Source organism: Salmo salar, chromosome 14 (genome assembly GCF_965601325.2).
Source record: "Salmo salar chromosome 14, fSalSal1, whole genome shotgun sequence".
In the NCBI taxonomy this organism is placed as follows: domain Eukaryota; kingdom Metazoa; phylum Chordata; class Actinopteri; order Salmoniformes; family Salmonidae; genus Salmo; species Salmo salar.
The window spans coordinates 97,298,142-97,316,091 of record NC_138304.1 but is presented as its reverse complement, the minus strand read 5'-3'; the positions used below and the strand labels follow the sequence as shown (position 1 = coordinate 97,316,091).

The 17,950-nt window shown below is 46.5% G+C and overlaps 1 protein-coding gene across 5 annotated transcripts in view; it reads left to right on the top strand.

Annotated features, from left to right (window-relative positions):
- The window catches only part of LOC106570560 (rho family-interacting cell polarization regulator 2), a 93,700-nt gene that overhangs the window by 62,606 nt on the left and 13,144 nt on the right, over positions 1 to 17,950 (top strand). For 3 of the 5 annotated variants that reach the window (XM_045694930.2, XM_045694927.2, XM_045694929.2), the window contains exons 4-11: positions 1,621 to 1,711; positions 3,155 to 3,178; positions 3,489 to 3,542; positions 15,837 to 15,986; positions 16,169 to 16,232; positions 16,411 to 16,454; positions 16,694 to 16,819; positions 17,146 to 17,294. In XM_045694930.2, the coding sequence (XP_045550886.1) occupies positions 1,621 to 1,711; positions 3,155 to 3,178; positions 3,489 to 3,542; positions 15,837 to 15,986; positions 16,169 to 16,232; positions 16,411 to 16,454; positions 16,694 to 16,819; positions 17,146 to 17,294 (702 nt within the window). The remainder of the gene's footprint in view (positions 1 to 1,620; positions 1,712 to 3,154; positions 3,179 to 3,488; positions 3,543 to 15,836; positions 15,987 to 16,168; positions 16,233 to 16,410; positions 16,455 to 16,693; positions 16,820 to 17,145; positions 17,295 to 17,950) is intronic. The other 2 variants (XM_045694931.2, XM_045694928.2) reach the window with 1 other exon arrangement.

Here is a 17,950-nt window from a genome sequence, read left to right as displayed (position 1 = left end):
GGCCTGCTGGAGGTCATTTTGCAGGGCTCTGGCAGTGCTCCTCCTGCTCCTCCTTGCACAAAGGCGGAGGTAGCAGTCCTGCTGCTGGGTTGTTGCCCTCCTACGGCCTCCTCCACGTCTCCTGATGTACTGGCCTGTCTCCTGGTAGTGCCTCCATGCTCTGGACACTACGCTGACAGACACAGCAAACCTTCTTGCCACAGCTCGCATTGATGTGCCATCCTAGATGAGCTGCACTTCCTGAGCCACTTGTGTGGGTTGTAGACTCCGTCTCATGCTACCACTAGAGTGAAAGCACCGCCAGCATTCAAAAGTGACCAAAACATCAGCCAGGAAGCATAGGAACTGAGAAGTGGTCTGTGGTCCCCACCTGCAGAACCACTCCTTTATTGGGGGTGTCTTGCTAATTGCCTATAATTTCCACCTGTTGTCTATTCCATTTGCACAACAGCATGTGAAATTTATTGTCAATCAGTGTTGCTTCCTAAGTGGACAGTTTGATTTCACAGAAGTGTGATTGACTTGGAGTTACATTGTGTTGTTTAAGTGTTCCCTTTATTTTTTGGAGCAGTGTATATGTCTGCTGCAGAGGGACAAGAGAGAGACATGGAAATAAAAGTGCTGAAAACAAATTGGCTCCCTATTTAAAATAAGGTTATAAAAAATTGTCACCTAAGTATGGTGATAACATTGTATCGTGAGTTTCCTGGCAATTCCCATCCCTACCACACACACACACACACACACACACACACACACACACACACACACACACATACCACTGACACCCCTATTTATCCTCTCCCTCTCTTTTTAAATCAAATCATTTTATTTGTCACCTTACTGTGAAATGCTTACTTACAAGCCCTCCACCAAAAATGCAGTTTTAAGAAAATATTTACTAAATAAACGAAAGTAAAAAAGTAACTCAATAAAATAACAATAACGAGGTTATATATAGGGGGTACAGGTGAGTTAAGGTATTTGAGGTAATATGTACATGTAGGTTGGGGTAAAGTGACTATGCATAGATTAACAGCGAGTAGCAGCAGTGTAAAACAAGTCATCCAGGTAGCCATTTGATTAGCTGTTCAGCAGTCTAATGGCTTGGAGATAGAAGCTGTTGCTAATACACACATTCTCTTTCCCTCCCCCTCTCATCACTCAAACATGCTGCCTCGTCTCTCACATAGTTTCCATCCCTTGGGCGCACACACACACACACACACACACACACACACACACACACACACACACACACACACACACACACACACACACACACACACACACACACACAGATGGCCCATATGATAACGTTGGTGACATGTCTGTATTGACAGCTGTATAGTAAGTTATGGCCCCTCCCTGCTTCGCACCCTCCATCCCTCGCCTCTCCCTTGCCTCTCCCTCCCTCCTCTTCTCCTCTCCCTTCCTCCTCCCTTTTCTTTTCTCTCTCCCTTTCTTCCCTTCTCCCCTTCTCGTTTCCCCTCTCCCTTTCTCCATTTTCATTCCCTCTTGTCACCTCTCTCCCTCCCCCTCTCGTATCTCCCTCCTCCCACTCTCTCCCTCCCCTCTACCCATCCCTCCACCATCCCCCTCTCCCCTTCTCTCCCTCAGTGAGTATCTGGAGGTGCACCAGACAGGGCTGGACAAACTCACCTCTCTGATGAAGGACATGAAGAGGAACTCCAGACTGGTGAGACAGGATGTGAGACAGGATGTCATCAACAACACTAACACTAACTGTAGTGTATGTCCAATCCTAAATACATCATAGACCCTATACCAGGGATCATCATCTAGATTCAGCCATGAGAGGATGGTCAGGGGGCCGGAACGTTATCACAAGTCATTTGTAGACTGCAAATTGACCGCATAAAGCCCAGACAGATATAATATTTGACTAAAACATAATAATTTCAAACCTTGCTTATATCACATATATCTCCCTGTTATGCGTGGGAATACTTTGGGACAGATTTCCAAAATGTAAATGACTTGGAGCTGATTAGCTGGGGTTTTAACCGTTTTTTTATGTCCAACAATGTTTTGGTGGGGGGGGCTCAGAAAACCTGGGGACCAAATAAAATGACCCGCGGGCCGCCAGTTGGGGAACCCTGCCCTATACACTTGTATGTAGTGTAGTGGTTCTCAACCCAGTCCTCAGGGACCTGTCGTTTCACATGTTGGATCTATCCAACCGCTAGCACATCTGATTAAACTAGTCTGCTGTTCATCAAGCCCTTGACTAGTCTGCTGTTCATCAAGCCCTTGATTAGTCTGCTATTCATCAAGCCCTTGGCTAGTCTGCTATTCATCAAGCCCTTGGCTAGTCTGCTATTCATCAAGCCCTTGGCTAGTCTGCTATTCATCAAGCCCTTGGCTAGTCTGCTATTCATCAAGCCCTTGGCTAGTCTGCTATTCATCAAGCCCTTGGCTAGTCTGCTATTCATCAAGCCCTTGACTAGTCCGCTGTTCATCAAGCCCTTGACTAGTCCGCTATTCATCAAGCCCTTGGCTAGTCTACTATTCATCAAGCCCTTGACTAGTCTGCTATTCATCAAGCCCTTGACTAGTCTGCTATTCATCAAGCCCTTGACTAGTCTGCTATTCATCAAGCCCTTGACTAGTCTGCTATTCATCAAGCCCTTGACTAGTCTGCTATTCATCAAGCCCTTCATGATATGAATCAGATGTGCTGGTGTTGGGATCCGATATGGGAAACGGTAGTCCCAGAGGACTGGGTTGATTAACACTGCTAGTGTAGCGAACCTCATGTCTCCTCATTCTAATTAGTCTGATGATAATGTTGTTAGTGATAATGGTGTTGTATCTTCATCGTGACATTTCACATAAGATGCCTGTCATCTGGGTTCTGAAGCTGGTAGCTACTACGCTAGTCAGAGAACAAACACATTTCAGCTCTTCTAACTGAAGACAGCTTCTCCATGAGAGAAGGCTGTTTTAATAGAAATCATATTCCTTTTGATGTCAGACAACTGCAATATGCTTTGCGTTTAATGGCGCAGACGTGAGCTGTGCCTCCATATGCTGTGGAGTAACTAACGTGTGTGTGTGTGTGTGTGTGTGTGTGTGTGTGTGTGTGTGTGTGTGTGTGTGTGTGTGTGTGTGTGTGTGCTTTTCCCCCCAGGGAGTCCTGTATGACCTTGACAAGGTGAGTGAGTGGAGGGTAAGGCCTGCCTAACCTTTCTGTCATAGTGGGGATGGGATGGATCTTTGAAGTGTGTGCATTTGTGTTTGTGTGTGTTTACATTTAATGAACTTCCCTGCCAGGTAAAGTCAGAGGAGGGATTAGATTACCGTAAACGAGTCTTCTCTCAGCTGAAAGTGTAACCTCTTTGATCATGTTACCCTCTGTTTTAACTGCTGTCATGGTTTAGAGGCATAGATGCACGATTTACTGACAGTATCTTCTCTTGTCACCAACACATTTTAACTCTAGCTTGTTCTATTTCTGTCTGCAGCAAATCAAAACCATCGAGAGGTACATGAGGCGGTTGGAGTTTCATATGAGCAAGGTATTTCCATACTTGCAGAGCAGACTGTGTTCCTGCACTGCCTTGGATAGATTCTGCTGTAGCCCAATCTGTGAGGCAGCATACTGAGTGAAAACCCTTCCATCTGAGAGCCTTAAGAGAGCATGAAGTGCTTCAGAGAGGGTTAAAACGTTGCCCTCTCCCGTCCACTCCTCCTCCTCCTCTCTTTGTGCCCTCTGTGCCACCCCCACATGCCAACACACTCCGTGACAGCTCAGCCAGCCTCCCCACGCACTAGCAACAGCAGCTAATGAGTGTTGCTATGGACCCTTCCATCAAAGCTGAACCATACTCTCCAACCATCAACCAGTGTTGTAGATAGATTGTCACTGTTCTAGATAGATTGCCAGTGTTTTGGACACCGTCCTTAATGCCAACTACTCTGGTTTGACCTTTTGACCTCTGAGGTCTCATATATATTTGCTGAGAGCAAAGGCCTTGAGAGCGCACACACACACACACACACACACACACACACACACACACACACACACACACACACACACACACACACGTCCTTTTAATATTAATCTGCCTGCACCTCTGAGTCCCCCTGGCTGTACTCCCTTTTGCGGTTGCCAGATTGGGTGGAATTCTCCCCTGCGTGTCCCTATTGTTGCCAGATTGGGTGGAATTCTCCCCTGCCGTGTCTCTATTGTTGCCAGATTGGGTGGAATTCTCCCCTGCGTGTCCCTATTGTTGCCAGATTGGGTGGAATTCTCCCCTGCCGTGTCTCTATTGTTGCCAGATTGGGTGGAATTCTCCCCTGTCGTGTCTCTATTGTTGCCAGATTGGGTGGCATCCCTATCATGTACTGTGTGATTCTCTATGGTTCCTCTCCAGTAGCCCTGCTGTGTGTCCAACCTCCAGGCGAACACCAGTCAATCACAGCACAACACACAAACTAAAAACAGCTCCTGTGCCAAAGGTAACCATGGAAACATAGAGACGTTGGCTTTAAGGTTTCTGAAGAGCCAATTATAGTGTGACATTAAATCTTTTTACACACACTCCTCTATCTACACACTCACCAACAGGTTTTTGAACTCTAACTTTTGAAAAAGCAGAAGGTATCTCTCCTTTCATTACTTCAGATGATGTAATGTTTCTGAGGCCTTTCAACAGAGGTGTGCTGCCTGCGTGATTCATTAGTGTTGAGCGCTACCATTTCCTGCTCTATTTTGTTGTCCCTCACACCTAGCATTGTTACACCTAGCAATGTTCTCCTCCATTCATTACTCATTTGGCCCTCTGTGAACAGTAAACTGTATGAGAATTGTATGAATTTAATAAGAAGTGCTTTCTACACAAGAATTGCACATTGTCATTGCTAGTGATGAATGAACTCAATCTGGAGTTATGAGAACACTGGGGGGAGGTTTCTGAATAAGAACAACACAAACATTTCTCATATACAGTTTTGACCAACGTTATAAGACGACTTTGTTGTATTTTTTGAAAGTTGACCGCATTGTATTATTAATTGGACAAGAGACAATGCATGCTGGGAGCATGAGTGTTCTGAAGTAGGTAGCCAGCTGATGCCTAGCTCTGGGTGGCGGACTGCTGACACACACACACACACACACACACACACACACACACACACACACACACACACACACACACACACACACACACACACACACACACACCAACACAAAGCCAGCCCAGCCGTCAGCAGATAGCTATCTACTGAGATCAATGTGAGTAAAGAACTCCGCCAGGAGAATCACCAGACGGGCTGACTGCCCTATGAAACACTGATGATGTCAGGGAATTACACCTACATCCACAGACTACCTCATAATTTAAATGTACATCCACAGACTACCTCGTCAAGAAATCTACATCCGCAGCCTACCTCGTCAAGAAATCTACATCCGCAGCCTACCTTGTCAAGAAATCTACATCCGCAGCCTACATCATCGTTAAATCTACATCCGCAGCCTACATCATCATTAAATCTACATCCGCAGCCTACCTCGTCAAGAAATCTACATCCGCAGCCTACATCATCGTTAAATCTACATCCGCAGACTACATCATCGTTAAATCTACATCCGCAGACTACATCATCATTAAATCTACATCCGCAGACTACATCATCATTAAATCTACATCCGCAGACTACCTCGTCATTAAATCTACATCCGCAGACTACCTCGTCATTAAATCTACATCCGCAGACTACCTCGTCATTAAATCTACATCCGCAGACTACCTCGTCGTTAAATCTACATCCGCAGACTACCTCGTCATGAAATCTGCATCCACAACTTGATTGATCTCATTAGATCACAGGTAGAAAAGGAGTTCAAATTAAACACACATTTAAGTGTTGTGTTGCTCCATGTGTTCATTTTCCTTCAACTCTATAGACGGTTAAAGGGAAAATCCACTCAAAATACATCTTTTGTTATTTTTGTCATTAGTCCACTGTTGATATAATCCCAAAATGTTTTACATTTCAGCAGTCAGGTTTTCTCACCATCAGGATGATGTGGCCGGTGACACTGCTTCTTGAAAGTCCAATATCTTGAAAAGTTGACTGCTGACGTGTAAAACATTGTGAAACTGCGTCAACAGTGGACTAATGAAAAAAATACCAAAATATGTTTTCTAACAGCATGCTCATTATCAGTCTGTTAAGTTGTCAACACTCCTAAAACATATGTGATGTGAGCCCATGTGTGTCAGCCTAACGGTGCAGGACTCTATCTCAGCAGTAACTGTGATACAGCGAGCTTTGCAATACACACCGCAGTACACACACACACACACACACACACACACACACACACACACACACACACACACACACACACACACACACACACAGACCACAGTGTACACACACCACCCGCGGTGGGTGTTAACAGGAAGTAGCGCAGGGCCAAACAGGAAGTGGTGATTGCAACAGGTGGGAGGGAGGGGAGAGGTCAGTCACCTCTTTATCTTGTCCTTCTGAAGAAATACATGAATACAGCCTGAAAAGAGGAGTATACATGGATAAATAGTTATTTTTAAGTGTGTGTGTCACTGTGTGTGCGTGGGTGTCACTGCATATGAGTGCGTGCGTGTGCGTGCGTGTGTGTGTGTGTGTGTGTGTGTGTGTGTGTGTGTGTGTGTGTGTGTGTGTGTGTGTGTGTGTGTGTGTGTGTGTGTGTGTGTGTGTGTGTGTGTGTGTGTGTGTGTGTGTGTGTGTGTGTTGTGTGTAATTGCTCTTGGACTAAGACCTACCCCGTTGGAGACAGAATGGCCACCCCTCAGGGTGCCTGCAGGAGGTACCAGGAGGTACTAAACCATCAGCCTATCAGAGATGATTAGCATCCCTGTGTCCTTTCTTCAACACATCAGGCAGTCCAAAGTGGTGCCTGTCCTGTCTGCAGATGAGAAATGGTGCCTGTCCTGTCTGCAGATGAGAAATGGTGCCTGTCCTGTCTGCAGATGAGAAGTGGTGCCTGCCCTGTCTGCAGATGAGAAGTGGTGCCTGCCCTGTCTGCAGATGAGAAGTGTAATTGGGATGTAGGTGGTATGAATCAGCCCTGTGATGTTGCCTTGCTTAGAGGTGTGTGTGTGCGTGCATGCGTGTGTGTGTGCGTGCGTGCGTGTCTGCTCACCGGTACTGCCTAGCCCTCATTAGAGCGATGGGGGCAAAATATTGAAGGCCAGAAAAGCTGGGACTTCCAGGCACCTCCTATTCTCTTTCAGTATGTGTGTGGCCGTATTTGTTAGTGTGTGTGTGAGGACGACATCACTAGTCAGGTGATGTCGTGGTGTCTCTGTCACCCAACACATGTCCCCTCCTCCACAGACAGAGGCCTGGGCTACATGGCACCTAGCTACCTCAGACAGCCTGGCCTGGGCACAGCCCCTCCTCCACAGACAGAGGCCTGGTTCACATGGCACCTAGCTACCTCAGACAGCCTGGCCTGGGCACAGCCCCTCCTCCACAGACAGAGGCCTGGGCTACATGGCACCTAGCTACCTCAGACAGCCTGGCCTGGGCACAGCCCCTCCTCCACAGACAGAGGCCTGGTTCACATGGCACCTAGCTACCTCAGACAGCCTGGCCTGGGCACAGCCCCTCCTCCACAGACAGAGGCCTGGGCTACATGGCACCTAGCTACCTCAGACAGCCTGGCCTGGGCACAGCCCCTCCTCCACAGACAGAGGCCTGGTTCACATGGCACCTAGCTACCTCAGACAGTCTGGCCTGGCACAGCCCCTCCTCCACAGACAGAGGCCTGGGCTACATGGCACCTAGCTACCTCAGACAGCCTGGCCTGGCACAGCCCCTCCTCCCTTGGTGTTGGCTTATTCATTAACAAACGGTTTCCACAGACAGACATACTATTTACATATAGAGGGTCACACTTTAAATGAAATTAAACTTTTAATGTCTTTTATAAGAAATGATTCATGAGCAAATGTCATGCTACTGTGTGTGAAGGTTATGCCAATGCACATGAGATGCGGTTGTTCAATAATTGATGAAGCGTTTTATAGATATTATTATACATTATCTAGGTGAAATCCTGTTCCCTATGATACTGAACATCAGTAGGTCAGGTCCCTCAAGGTGTCTGTCTGTTTGTTTGGAATCTGGGTTTATCCGAGCCAATCCTCAGGGAGTACTACATGTGTTTGACGTGGCTGCAGGCCTCATCTCTGATCGTCCCGTCCCCTCAGGGAGTACTACATGTGTTTGACGTGGCTGCAGGCCTCATCTCTGATCGTCCCATCCCCTCAGGGAGTACTACATGTGTTTGACGTGGCTGCAGGCCTTATCTCTGATCGTCCCCTCCCCTCAGGGAGTACTACATGTGTTTGACGTGGCTGCAGGCCTCATCTCTGATCCTCCCCTCAGGGAGTACTACATGTGTTTGACGTGGCTGCAGGCCTTATCTCTGATCGTCCCCTCCCCTCAGGGAGTACTACATGTGTTTGACGTGGCTGCAGGCCTTATCTCTGATCGTCCCCTCCCCTCAGGGAGTACTACATGTGTTTGACGTGGCTGCAGGCCTTATCTCTGCTAGTCCCTGGTGTAATGTAGAGAGGAAGAGTAGATCCACACCAGCTCAGATGATAAACACAACATAAGAGGATTTCCTTTAGTCTTTCTTAGTCCATGACATGCAGGTCAACTTATGTGTGCGTGCGATTCATTAGAATTATATTTTGGTTTGGATGTTGGTTGGCTAAAGACATATCCTCTGGGTCCTCTCTGGGTCCTCTCTCTTTCCTGATGATGTTTGGTGTTTGTGGGTTAAATCTACTTTTAGAGAGTTCCTCTTTAAACCTAAGAGGACGAAAGCCACAGAAGATTAAAGACACACTTGTGAATAGAGCTCGTCCCTCTATTGCTAGCTGTGTGTGTGTGTGTGTGTGTGTGTGTGTGTGTGTGTGTGTGTGTGTGTGTGTGTGTGTGTGTGTGTGTGTGTGTGTGTGTGTGTGTGTGTGTGTGTGTGTGTGTGTGTGTGTGTGTGTGTGTGTGTGTGTGTGTGTGTGTGCCCTCTCTCAGGGTGTGAGCAGTGGAGCCCACAAAATGTGTTGTTTCCTTATTCAGCCCATCAGCCCATCACAGTGCTTTAACTACAGTCTCCATTTAGAATAGCCTGCCCAGTCACCCTGTCCTTCATTTCCTGGGGCGATGGGTGGGGAGGAGGAGTGTGACACTGAGAGCTACATCCTCAGGCCCAGGAAGATGGTGATACATTATCACAATCTCTAGAGAGGCTTTAGCCACTGAGAACTCTTTAAACCTTGTCACTTTAAAAACACTTGAAGAACTTCCTTAAAGTGGCATTACCACAGATAAAAGAGAATCAATCAAACTAAAATCATGTGAACTGCCAATACTATGTTAGCCTTCCTCCATCTGGCCTAGGTCAGGAGAATGAATAGTAGAGTCTAATGGTAGTGGAGCAAAATGGTAGTGGAGTCTAATGGTAGTGGAGTCTAATGGTAGTGGAGTCTAATGGTAGTGGAGTCTAATGGTAGTGGAGTCTAATGGTAGTGGAGTCTAATGGTAGTGGAGTCTAATGGTAGTGGAGTCTAATGGTAGTGGAGTCTAATGGTAGTGGAGCAAAATGGTAGTGGAGTCTAATGGTAGTGGAGTCTAATGGTAGTGGAGTCTAATGGTAGTGGAGTCTAATGGTAGTGGAGTCTAATGGTAGAAGAGTCTAATGGTAGTACAATAATGCAGTGTGATGGTTTCTCCCCTGCAACAGCAGCGCAGGCATCCCATCTTAGACTGACTGACACCAGTAGGCATCCCACCTTAGACTGACTGACACCAGCGGCTGTCTGTCTGTCTCTGCCCATTCCACCAAGTCCCCATTCCTCAGATACCACTTGGTGACGTGAATCCTATAGGGTAAAGTTGGCACAGAGGGTTTGGTTACTGCACTCTCCCCCTCTGCAATCGTTAAACTTTATATAGCTCAAATAACTTTGTGACATCGTTATAGAGAGTTAATTGTCATGGAGACTTCATTGTTAGAATTAATTATACTCTTTGATGGAATTAATCTCATGCTTCAGGAGAAAGTAGATCAAATCAAAGTTTATTGGTCGCATACACATATTTACAGATGTTATTGCAGGTGTTTTTAGCTCCAACAGTCCAGTAATATTAATTTGTATTCTTATTTTTTTAAAGAAATATCAGAACAATTAATTGTGAAGGATGTCACGCTGCTTGCTTAGCGAGTACCACTTTCTCCTGATTCGGCCCATACATGGCGCGGACACACGACCACACCATCCTCCATCAAAGATCTTAGCTGATCACGCCACCTCAAAAGCTAGCTAATTAGGCGACGTGAATGGGACACTTAAGGCTGAGGAGTACGTTTCACATCCCCATGTGATACATAATGTCAGAGAGTCATCTTCCAATCCTCATTGCTCTGAATCAGATCTTTCTCTCTGACTCAGCCCTTTCTCCTGTCTCTGACTCAGCCCTTTCTCCTGTCTCTCTGACTCAGCCCTTTCTCCTCTCTCTACGGCTCGGCCCATTGTCCTCTCTCTACGACTCGGCCCCTTGTCCTCTCTCTACGACTCGGCCCCTTCTCCTCTCTCTACGACTCGGCCCCTTGTCCTCTCTCTACGACTCGGCCCCTTCTCCTCTCTCTACGACTCGGCCCCTTCTCCTCTCTCTCTGGCTCGGCCCCTTCTCCTCTCTCTCTGGCTCGGCCCCTTCTCCTCTCTCTCTGGCTCGGCCCCTTCTCCTCTCTCTCTGGCTCGGCCCCTTCTCCTCTCTCTCTGGCTCGGCCCCTTCTCCTCTCTCTCTGACTCAGCTCTTTCCAGAGAGAGGAGAATAATAGTTGTGGTTAAGGTGTATGTTTACGAGCTGTACAGTTCTGCTGCACCCAAATAAACAGCCCACCACATACCACAGACAGGGATGGGTGGGGTGGGGGAGTGAGGGTAGTGTGGGGGTGTTGTGGTGGGGTCGGGTAGATGATGCTATGAGGGATGCTGGGACAGGGTGGGGTTTCTCTCTCTTAGTATCCAAACATGACACATCCACTGCACTGCCAGAACCTCACATCATCATCATCAACCCTTGCTATTGTCCTGCTAAATGAATCTAACTTATTGTTCTCCTCCCCCCTTCACCACCTGCTGTGGCTGCTATGATTGTCAAGACGTTGGGATGCGATTGGCCCATTTCCCTCTTCTGTTTCCCCTAAGGAGAACCTTAAAGACTGTTATGATTCAATATCTCACTGAGCTTCACGGCGACGCCTGAATATTTCCTTTTGATTTGGCCTGCTCCAGGTGTTTGTTTCTGCCTGCCAGACGGTTACAGTAGAGTACGGTCTCAGTACGGTCTCAGTACAGTAGGGAAGTCATCACATTATAAAATCACTATCATAACACACCACGGGCAGAGGGAGGGATGGAGAGAGAGTTGGCTTATGTTATTTGGCTTTCTCTCTCGCGCACATGTACGCTCTCCCCCCCCCCCCCCCTCACTCTCCATCTATTCTGCCTTCCTTTCCTCCCACGTGGATTAATGCTGTCCCACCACAGTATATTTCTATCCAGCTTTCTGCTGGGTATGTGCGTATTAGACAGTGCTGGCTGTGCAGACTGAACACAGTCGGCTGGCCAACGATCGCTAAACGCTGTCTGCTGCTCCTTCACCGTGGAGGTATTCCACAGGGTGATCCCACGTGAATGGGACAGCACACTACCGCTGCAGGCCCCGTTTACACCGCTGTTTCTGTCATCCTCTTTCTCTCTGTCTCACTCTGTCTCACTCTCTCTTCACCTCTGTCTCACTCTCTCTCTTCACCTCTGTTTTCCTCTGTCTCACTCTGTCTCACTCTGTCTCACTCTCTCTTCACCTCTGTTTTCCTCTGTCTCACTCTCTCACTCTCTCTTCACCTCTGTTTTCCTCTCTCACTCTCTCTCACTGTCTCTTCACCTCTGTTTTCCTCTCTCACTCTCTCTCACTCTCTCTTCACCTCTGTTTTCCTCTGTCTCACTCTCTCTCTCTCTCTCTCTTCACCTCTGTTTTCCTCTGTCTCACTCTCTTCACCTCTGTTTTCCTCTGTCTCACTCTCTCTCTTCACCTCTGTTTTCCTCTGTTTCACCCTGCAATTCAATTATAAGAGGCTTTATTGGCATGGGAAACACATGTTTACATTGCCAAAGCAAGTGAAATAAATTATAAACAAAAGTGAAATAAACAGTAAACATTAAACACAAGTTTAAAATGAATAGACACATTTCAAATGTCATTATGGCTATGTAGTGTTGTAATGATGTGAAAATAGTTAAAGTACAAAATGTAAAATAAATAAAAGTAAACAGGTTGTATTTCGAATGGTGTTTGTGCTTCACTGGTTGCCCTTTTCTTGTGGCAACAGGTCACATATCTTGCTGCTGTGATGGCACACTGTGGTATTTCACCCAGTAGATATGGGAGTTTATCAAAATTGGGTTTGTTTTCGAATTCTTTGTGGGTCTGTGTATCTGAGGGAAATATGTGTCTCTAATATGGTCACACATTTGGCAGGAGGTTAGGAAGTGCAGCTCAGTTTCCACCTCATTTTGTGGGCAGTGTGCACATAACCTGTCTTCTCTTGAGAGCCAGGTCTGCCTACGGCGGCCTCTCTCAATAGCAAGGCTATGCTCACTGAGTCTGTACATATTCACAGTGGTCAGGTATTCTGACACTTGTGTACTCTCTGTTTAGGGCCAAATAGCATTCCAGATTGCTCTGTTTTTTGGTAAATTCTTTCCAATGTGTCAAGTAATTATCTTTTTGTTTTCTCATGATTTGTTTGGGTCTAATTGTGTTGCTGTCCTGGGGCTCTGTGGGGTGTGTTTGTGTTTGTGAACAGAGCCCCAGGACCAGCTTGCTTAGGGGACTCTTCTCCAGGTTCATCTCTCTGTAGGTGATGGCTTTATTATGGAAGGTTTGGGAATTGCTTCCTTTTAGGTGGTTGTAGAATTTATGGTTCTTTTCTGGATTTTGATAATTAGCGGTTTTTGGCCTTATTCTGCTTTGCATGCATTATTTGGTGTTTTAAGTTGTACACAGAGGATGTTTTTGCAGAATTCTGCATGCAGATTCTCAATTTGGTGTTTGTCTCATTTTGTGAATTCTTGGTTGGTGAGCGGACCTGAGAACTCACAACCATAAAGGGCAATGGGTTCTATAACTGATAGAAGTATTTTTAGCCAGGTCCTAATTGTGATGTCGAATTTGATGTACCTTTTGATGGCGTAGAAGGCCCTTTTTGCCTTGTCTCTCAGATCATTCACAGCTTTGTGGAAGTTACCTGTGCCTCTGATGTTTAGGCCGAGGTATTTATCGTTTTTTTGTGTGCTCTAAGGCAACAGTGTCTAGGTAGAATTTGTATTTGTTGTCCTGGCAACTGGACCTTTTATAGAACACCTTTATTTTTGTCTTCCTGAGATTTACCATCAGGGCCCAGGTCTGTCAGGGCCCAGGTCTGTCAGGGCCCAGGTCTGTCAGGGCCCAGGTCTGACAGTATCTGTGCAGAAGATCTAGGTGCTGCTGTAGGCCCTCCTTGGTTGGGGACAGAAGCACCAGATCATCAGCAAACAGCTTTGTTCAAGTAGGCTGTGATTTTTCTGTGGTCTGATAGGGGTGTCAGTGGGCTGACTGTGAACGCTCTGAGAGACTCTGGGTTGAGGTCAGTGATAAAGTAGTCTACCCCTGCCAGGGGATGATCTGAGGGTGTACCTACTAAAGGAGTCTGATCGAAGCTTACCATTGACTACGTACAGACCCAGCGTAGGACAGAGCTGCAGGAGTTGTGACCTGTTTTTGTTGGTTGTGTTGTCATAGTTGTGTCTAGGGGGGCATATGGGGGAGGGAATACTGTCACCTCCAGGTAGGTGTTTCTCCCCCTGTGTGCTGAGAGTGTCAGGTTCTTGTCCAGTTCTGGCATTTAGGTCACCATAGACCAGTATCAAATCAAATTTATATAGCCCTTCTTACATCAGCTGATATCTCAAAGTGCTGTACAGAAACCCAGCCTAAAACCCCAAACAGCAAGCAATGCAGGTGTAGAAGCACGGTGGCTAGGAAAAACTCACTAGAAAAGCCAGAACCTAGGAAGAAACCTAGAGAGGAACCAGTACATGTCCCTGGGCCTGAAAATGGTTGATCGCCCTCTCTAGGATGGAGAAGCTGTCTTCATTAAAGTATGGGGATTCTATTGGGGGGATATAGGTAGGATGGAGAAGCTGTCTTCATTAAAGTATGGGGATTCTAGTGGGGGGGATATAGGTAGCACACATGAGGACATTTTTCTCCGTTGAGATAATTTCCTTATTAATTTCTAGCCAGATGTAAAATGTTCCTGTTTTGACTAATTTAATAGAGTGAGTTAGGTCTGCTCTATACCAAAGTAGCATACCCCCTGAGTCTCTTCCCTGTTTCACACCTGGTAGTTTGGTGGATGGGACTACCAGCTCTCGCTAACCTAGAGGGCAACCAGTGGGTACGTCTCCTTTAAACCATGTTTCTTGTAGGATGACAAGCTATTTATTTGATGAAGTCTGGGTTCCTGTTCTTTATGCCAAAGGCAGATGACCTCAGACCTTGTATATTCCAGGATGAGATAGTAAAATATTTGTGTTCCATAGTGTCTAGTGTTGTTTTTGTGTGGTTTAGGCCCGGACCATCACAGTAGGTGTGAGCAGAGCATGTTGAGCATCTGATACATACTTCTTAGGTCGCAGGATGGTGCTTGGGTGGGTGTAATAGTGGGGGTTGGGCTTGTTGCTCTGCTCACAGCCTTGGCATTATGTACTGCTGTCATGTTGAGGTCCTTGCCAGCTGTCTTTCTCCAGCCCTTTATCCCCTTTTCTCTCCTCAATCCATGGCTTTAGCATAGTTAATATGAAGGGGGATGTCGGTCAGTGGGCTGTGGTCTAAATGTGTAAATCTATGATAAAGGGTTTGAGACATCATTCTGCCAGACATGGTAATCAGCCTTCCCCGGAAGCAGACTGAGTCCCTCAGGTAGCCACCGCAGCGTTCTAGAAAATGATCATTCAACTGCATGCTGAATATTTAGTATCTTTATGTAAGAGGGAGGATGGATTAGATTTGCAAGCTTGTTTCAGGCCCAGGGCTTCTGTTTACGCTGAATAGAACATCACAAGCTTGTTTCAGGCCCAGGGCTTCTGTTTACGCTGAATAGAACATCACAAGCTTGTTTCAGGCCCAGGGCTTCTGTTTACGCTGAATAGAACATCACAAGCTTGTTTCAGGCCCAGGGCTTCTGTTTACGCTGAATAGAACATCACAAGCTTGTTTCAGGCCCAGGGCTTCTGTTTACGCTGAATAGAACATCACAAGCTTGTTTCAGGCCCAGGGCTTCTGTTTACGCTGAATAGAACATCACAAGCTTGTTTCAGGCCCAGGGCTTCTGTTTACGCTGAATAGAACATCACAAGCTTGTTTCAGGCCCAGGGCTTCTGTTTACGCTGAATAGAACATCACAAGCTTGTTTCAGGCCCCGGGCTTCTGTTTACGCTGAATGGAACATCACAAGCTTCCCAGACCGTTATTGCACGATCGGTACAGAACGTGCCGAGTATGGGTGTTTGTGAAAGGCATACTTTAATATAGGTTATAAATCTGTAGCCCTCTCTTTGTTGTGTATTTTAAGGCTATAACCCTCTGCTCTCTGTACTTCCTACATGTCTAAGTGTGTAACCCTCTCTATGCTACGGTGTATAGATTTGAACTATGACCCTCTGTGTCCCCTGTAGGTGGATGAGCTGTATGAGGCGTTCTGTATCCAGCGCAGGCTGAGGGAGGGAGCCAGTAAGATGAAGCAGGCCTTCTCTGCATCTCCCTCCACCAAGGCCACCAGAGAGAGCATGTCAGAGGTCAACCGCAGATACAAGGAGTACACAGAGGTGTGGATCCACGCACATACACAACTATACTGTGTAATCATCAGCCCATTCACCGGCACCATATGATCACCCACTGAGATCTAACACAGTTCTGGTGCCTGATGTCAAAGTTTGATGAATGGGTTTGGTTTGTCTCCTGTTGTTCTTTGTTTTTGTGCTGATCATTCTCCCTTCCTCCCCAGAATATGAGCACGTTAGAGGGGGAGCTGGAGAACATGCTGGGGGAGTTCCATATCAAAATGAAAGGTAAGACTGAGGCCAGTGGGACAGCCGTTAGAGTAGAGGTATCTCGTAGGGAAAACTGGAGACAAACAAGCAATCGATTTTACACAAGTATCTCTTTCACTCTCTCTCCCTCTGTCTCTCTCTTTCTCTGTTCCCCCCCTCTCTCCCTCTCTCTCTCTCCATCCCTCTCTCACTTCAGGTCTTGCTGGCTTTGCTCGTCTCTGTCCAGGAGACCAGTATGAGGTGAGTTATATGAATGAGGCCCTCTCTACATCAGAAGTAGACAACTGTATCTTTCCCAATCTGCAGACTGTTTCATGGCTCGTGACTTCTGTCTCCTTGGCCTTGCATCTATCTCTAACTGCTCTCTTCCCCCCCCCCCCCTCTCTCTCTCTCTGTCTCTCTATCTCTCTCTTCCTTTCTCCCTCTCCACCCCCCTCCTTCCATCTCTCTCTGTTTCTCTCCCTCCATCCCTCCGTCAGATCTTTATGCGGTATGGGCGTCAGCGCTGGAAGCTGAAGGGGAAGATAGAGGTGAACTCCAGACAGAGTTGGGACGGAGAGGAGATGGTCTTCATGCCCCTCATCACAGACCTCATCAACATCAAGGTACACATGAGAATGTTATATCATATGATGTGGTTGATAGCTGATATGTTAAATACCTATCCAGGCGTGCGGGGATCTGACATGCGTCTGCAATGTATTTCATTTTGAATGCTGCCCCTGTCAAACCATTTCTGAGGGCAAACCAGTCCTCTAAAGGTTCTGAAGCCAAATTACCTTTGACCCCTGGCCCAACTATCTGTCTTTGGTTCAATCAGGTGACAGAGCTGAAGGGTCTAGCCACACATCCTGGTGGGCAGTGTGATCTGACCTCTAACTTCCTGTCTCTGGTCCAATCAGCTCTAACTTGCTGTCTGTGGTCCAATCAGGTGACGGAGCTGAAGGGCCTGGCCACCCACATCCTTGTGGGCAGTGTGATCTGTGAGACCAAGGATCTGTTCACGGCCATGCCTCAGGTGGTGGCTGTAGACGTTAATGACCTGGGAACCATCAAACTCAACCTGGAGGTCACATGGTTGTAAGTCAGTGTTTCCTAAAATAGGGGTCATGACCCCATGTGGGGTCGCCTGATTTGAAAATGGGGTTGTGTGAGAGAAACTTGCGTTTGGTTCATAGAACCGGGGTTACGTCAGTAACCTCTGGTAGCTGCTAGATGGGTTGTTATAAATAGAGTTTCTGTTTTCTACCTACAAATGTGGCAAAACATTTTTACCTTTTAAGCTACAAAATATTATGACCCCTTCACTGAAATAAAAATATTTGGGGTCCCCTGTTGTAAGTGGACTTAATTAAACGTCTATTTGAGTGGTGTACATGTTTTTAATGGTGCGACTAGTGACTGTTGAATCTGAATCACATGGAGTTATTGGTGGTGTTTAAGGAGCAGAAAAACATCAACACCAACTTCAAAACTATTGTTTTTGTAGCCGAAACAAATCATTCTTTAGGACGTAGAGAGAGAGAGACAGATAGTAAAGTTTATACAAATCTCTGCTGTTAAACTAAATGTTAGTCTAAAATAAAGAGAATGTCTGCAGGGTTTTTATAGTGAAGATCAAGTTTCTAACTTCCCTACCTGGGCTGATGAGACAGTGGATTGTACAGTCAGATGGAACAGAGTAAATAGTAATTTTAACGTCATAGATTGGTGGTAACTTGTGGAATAGACACCGG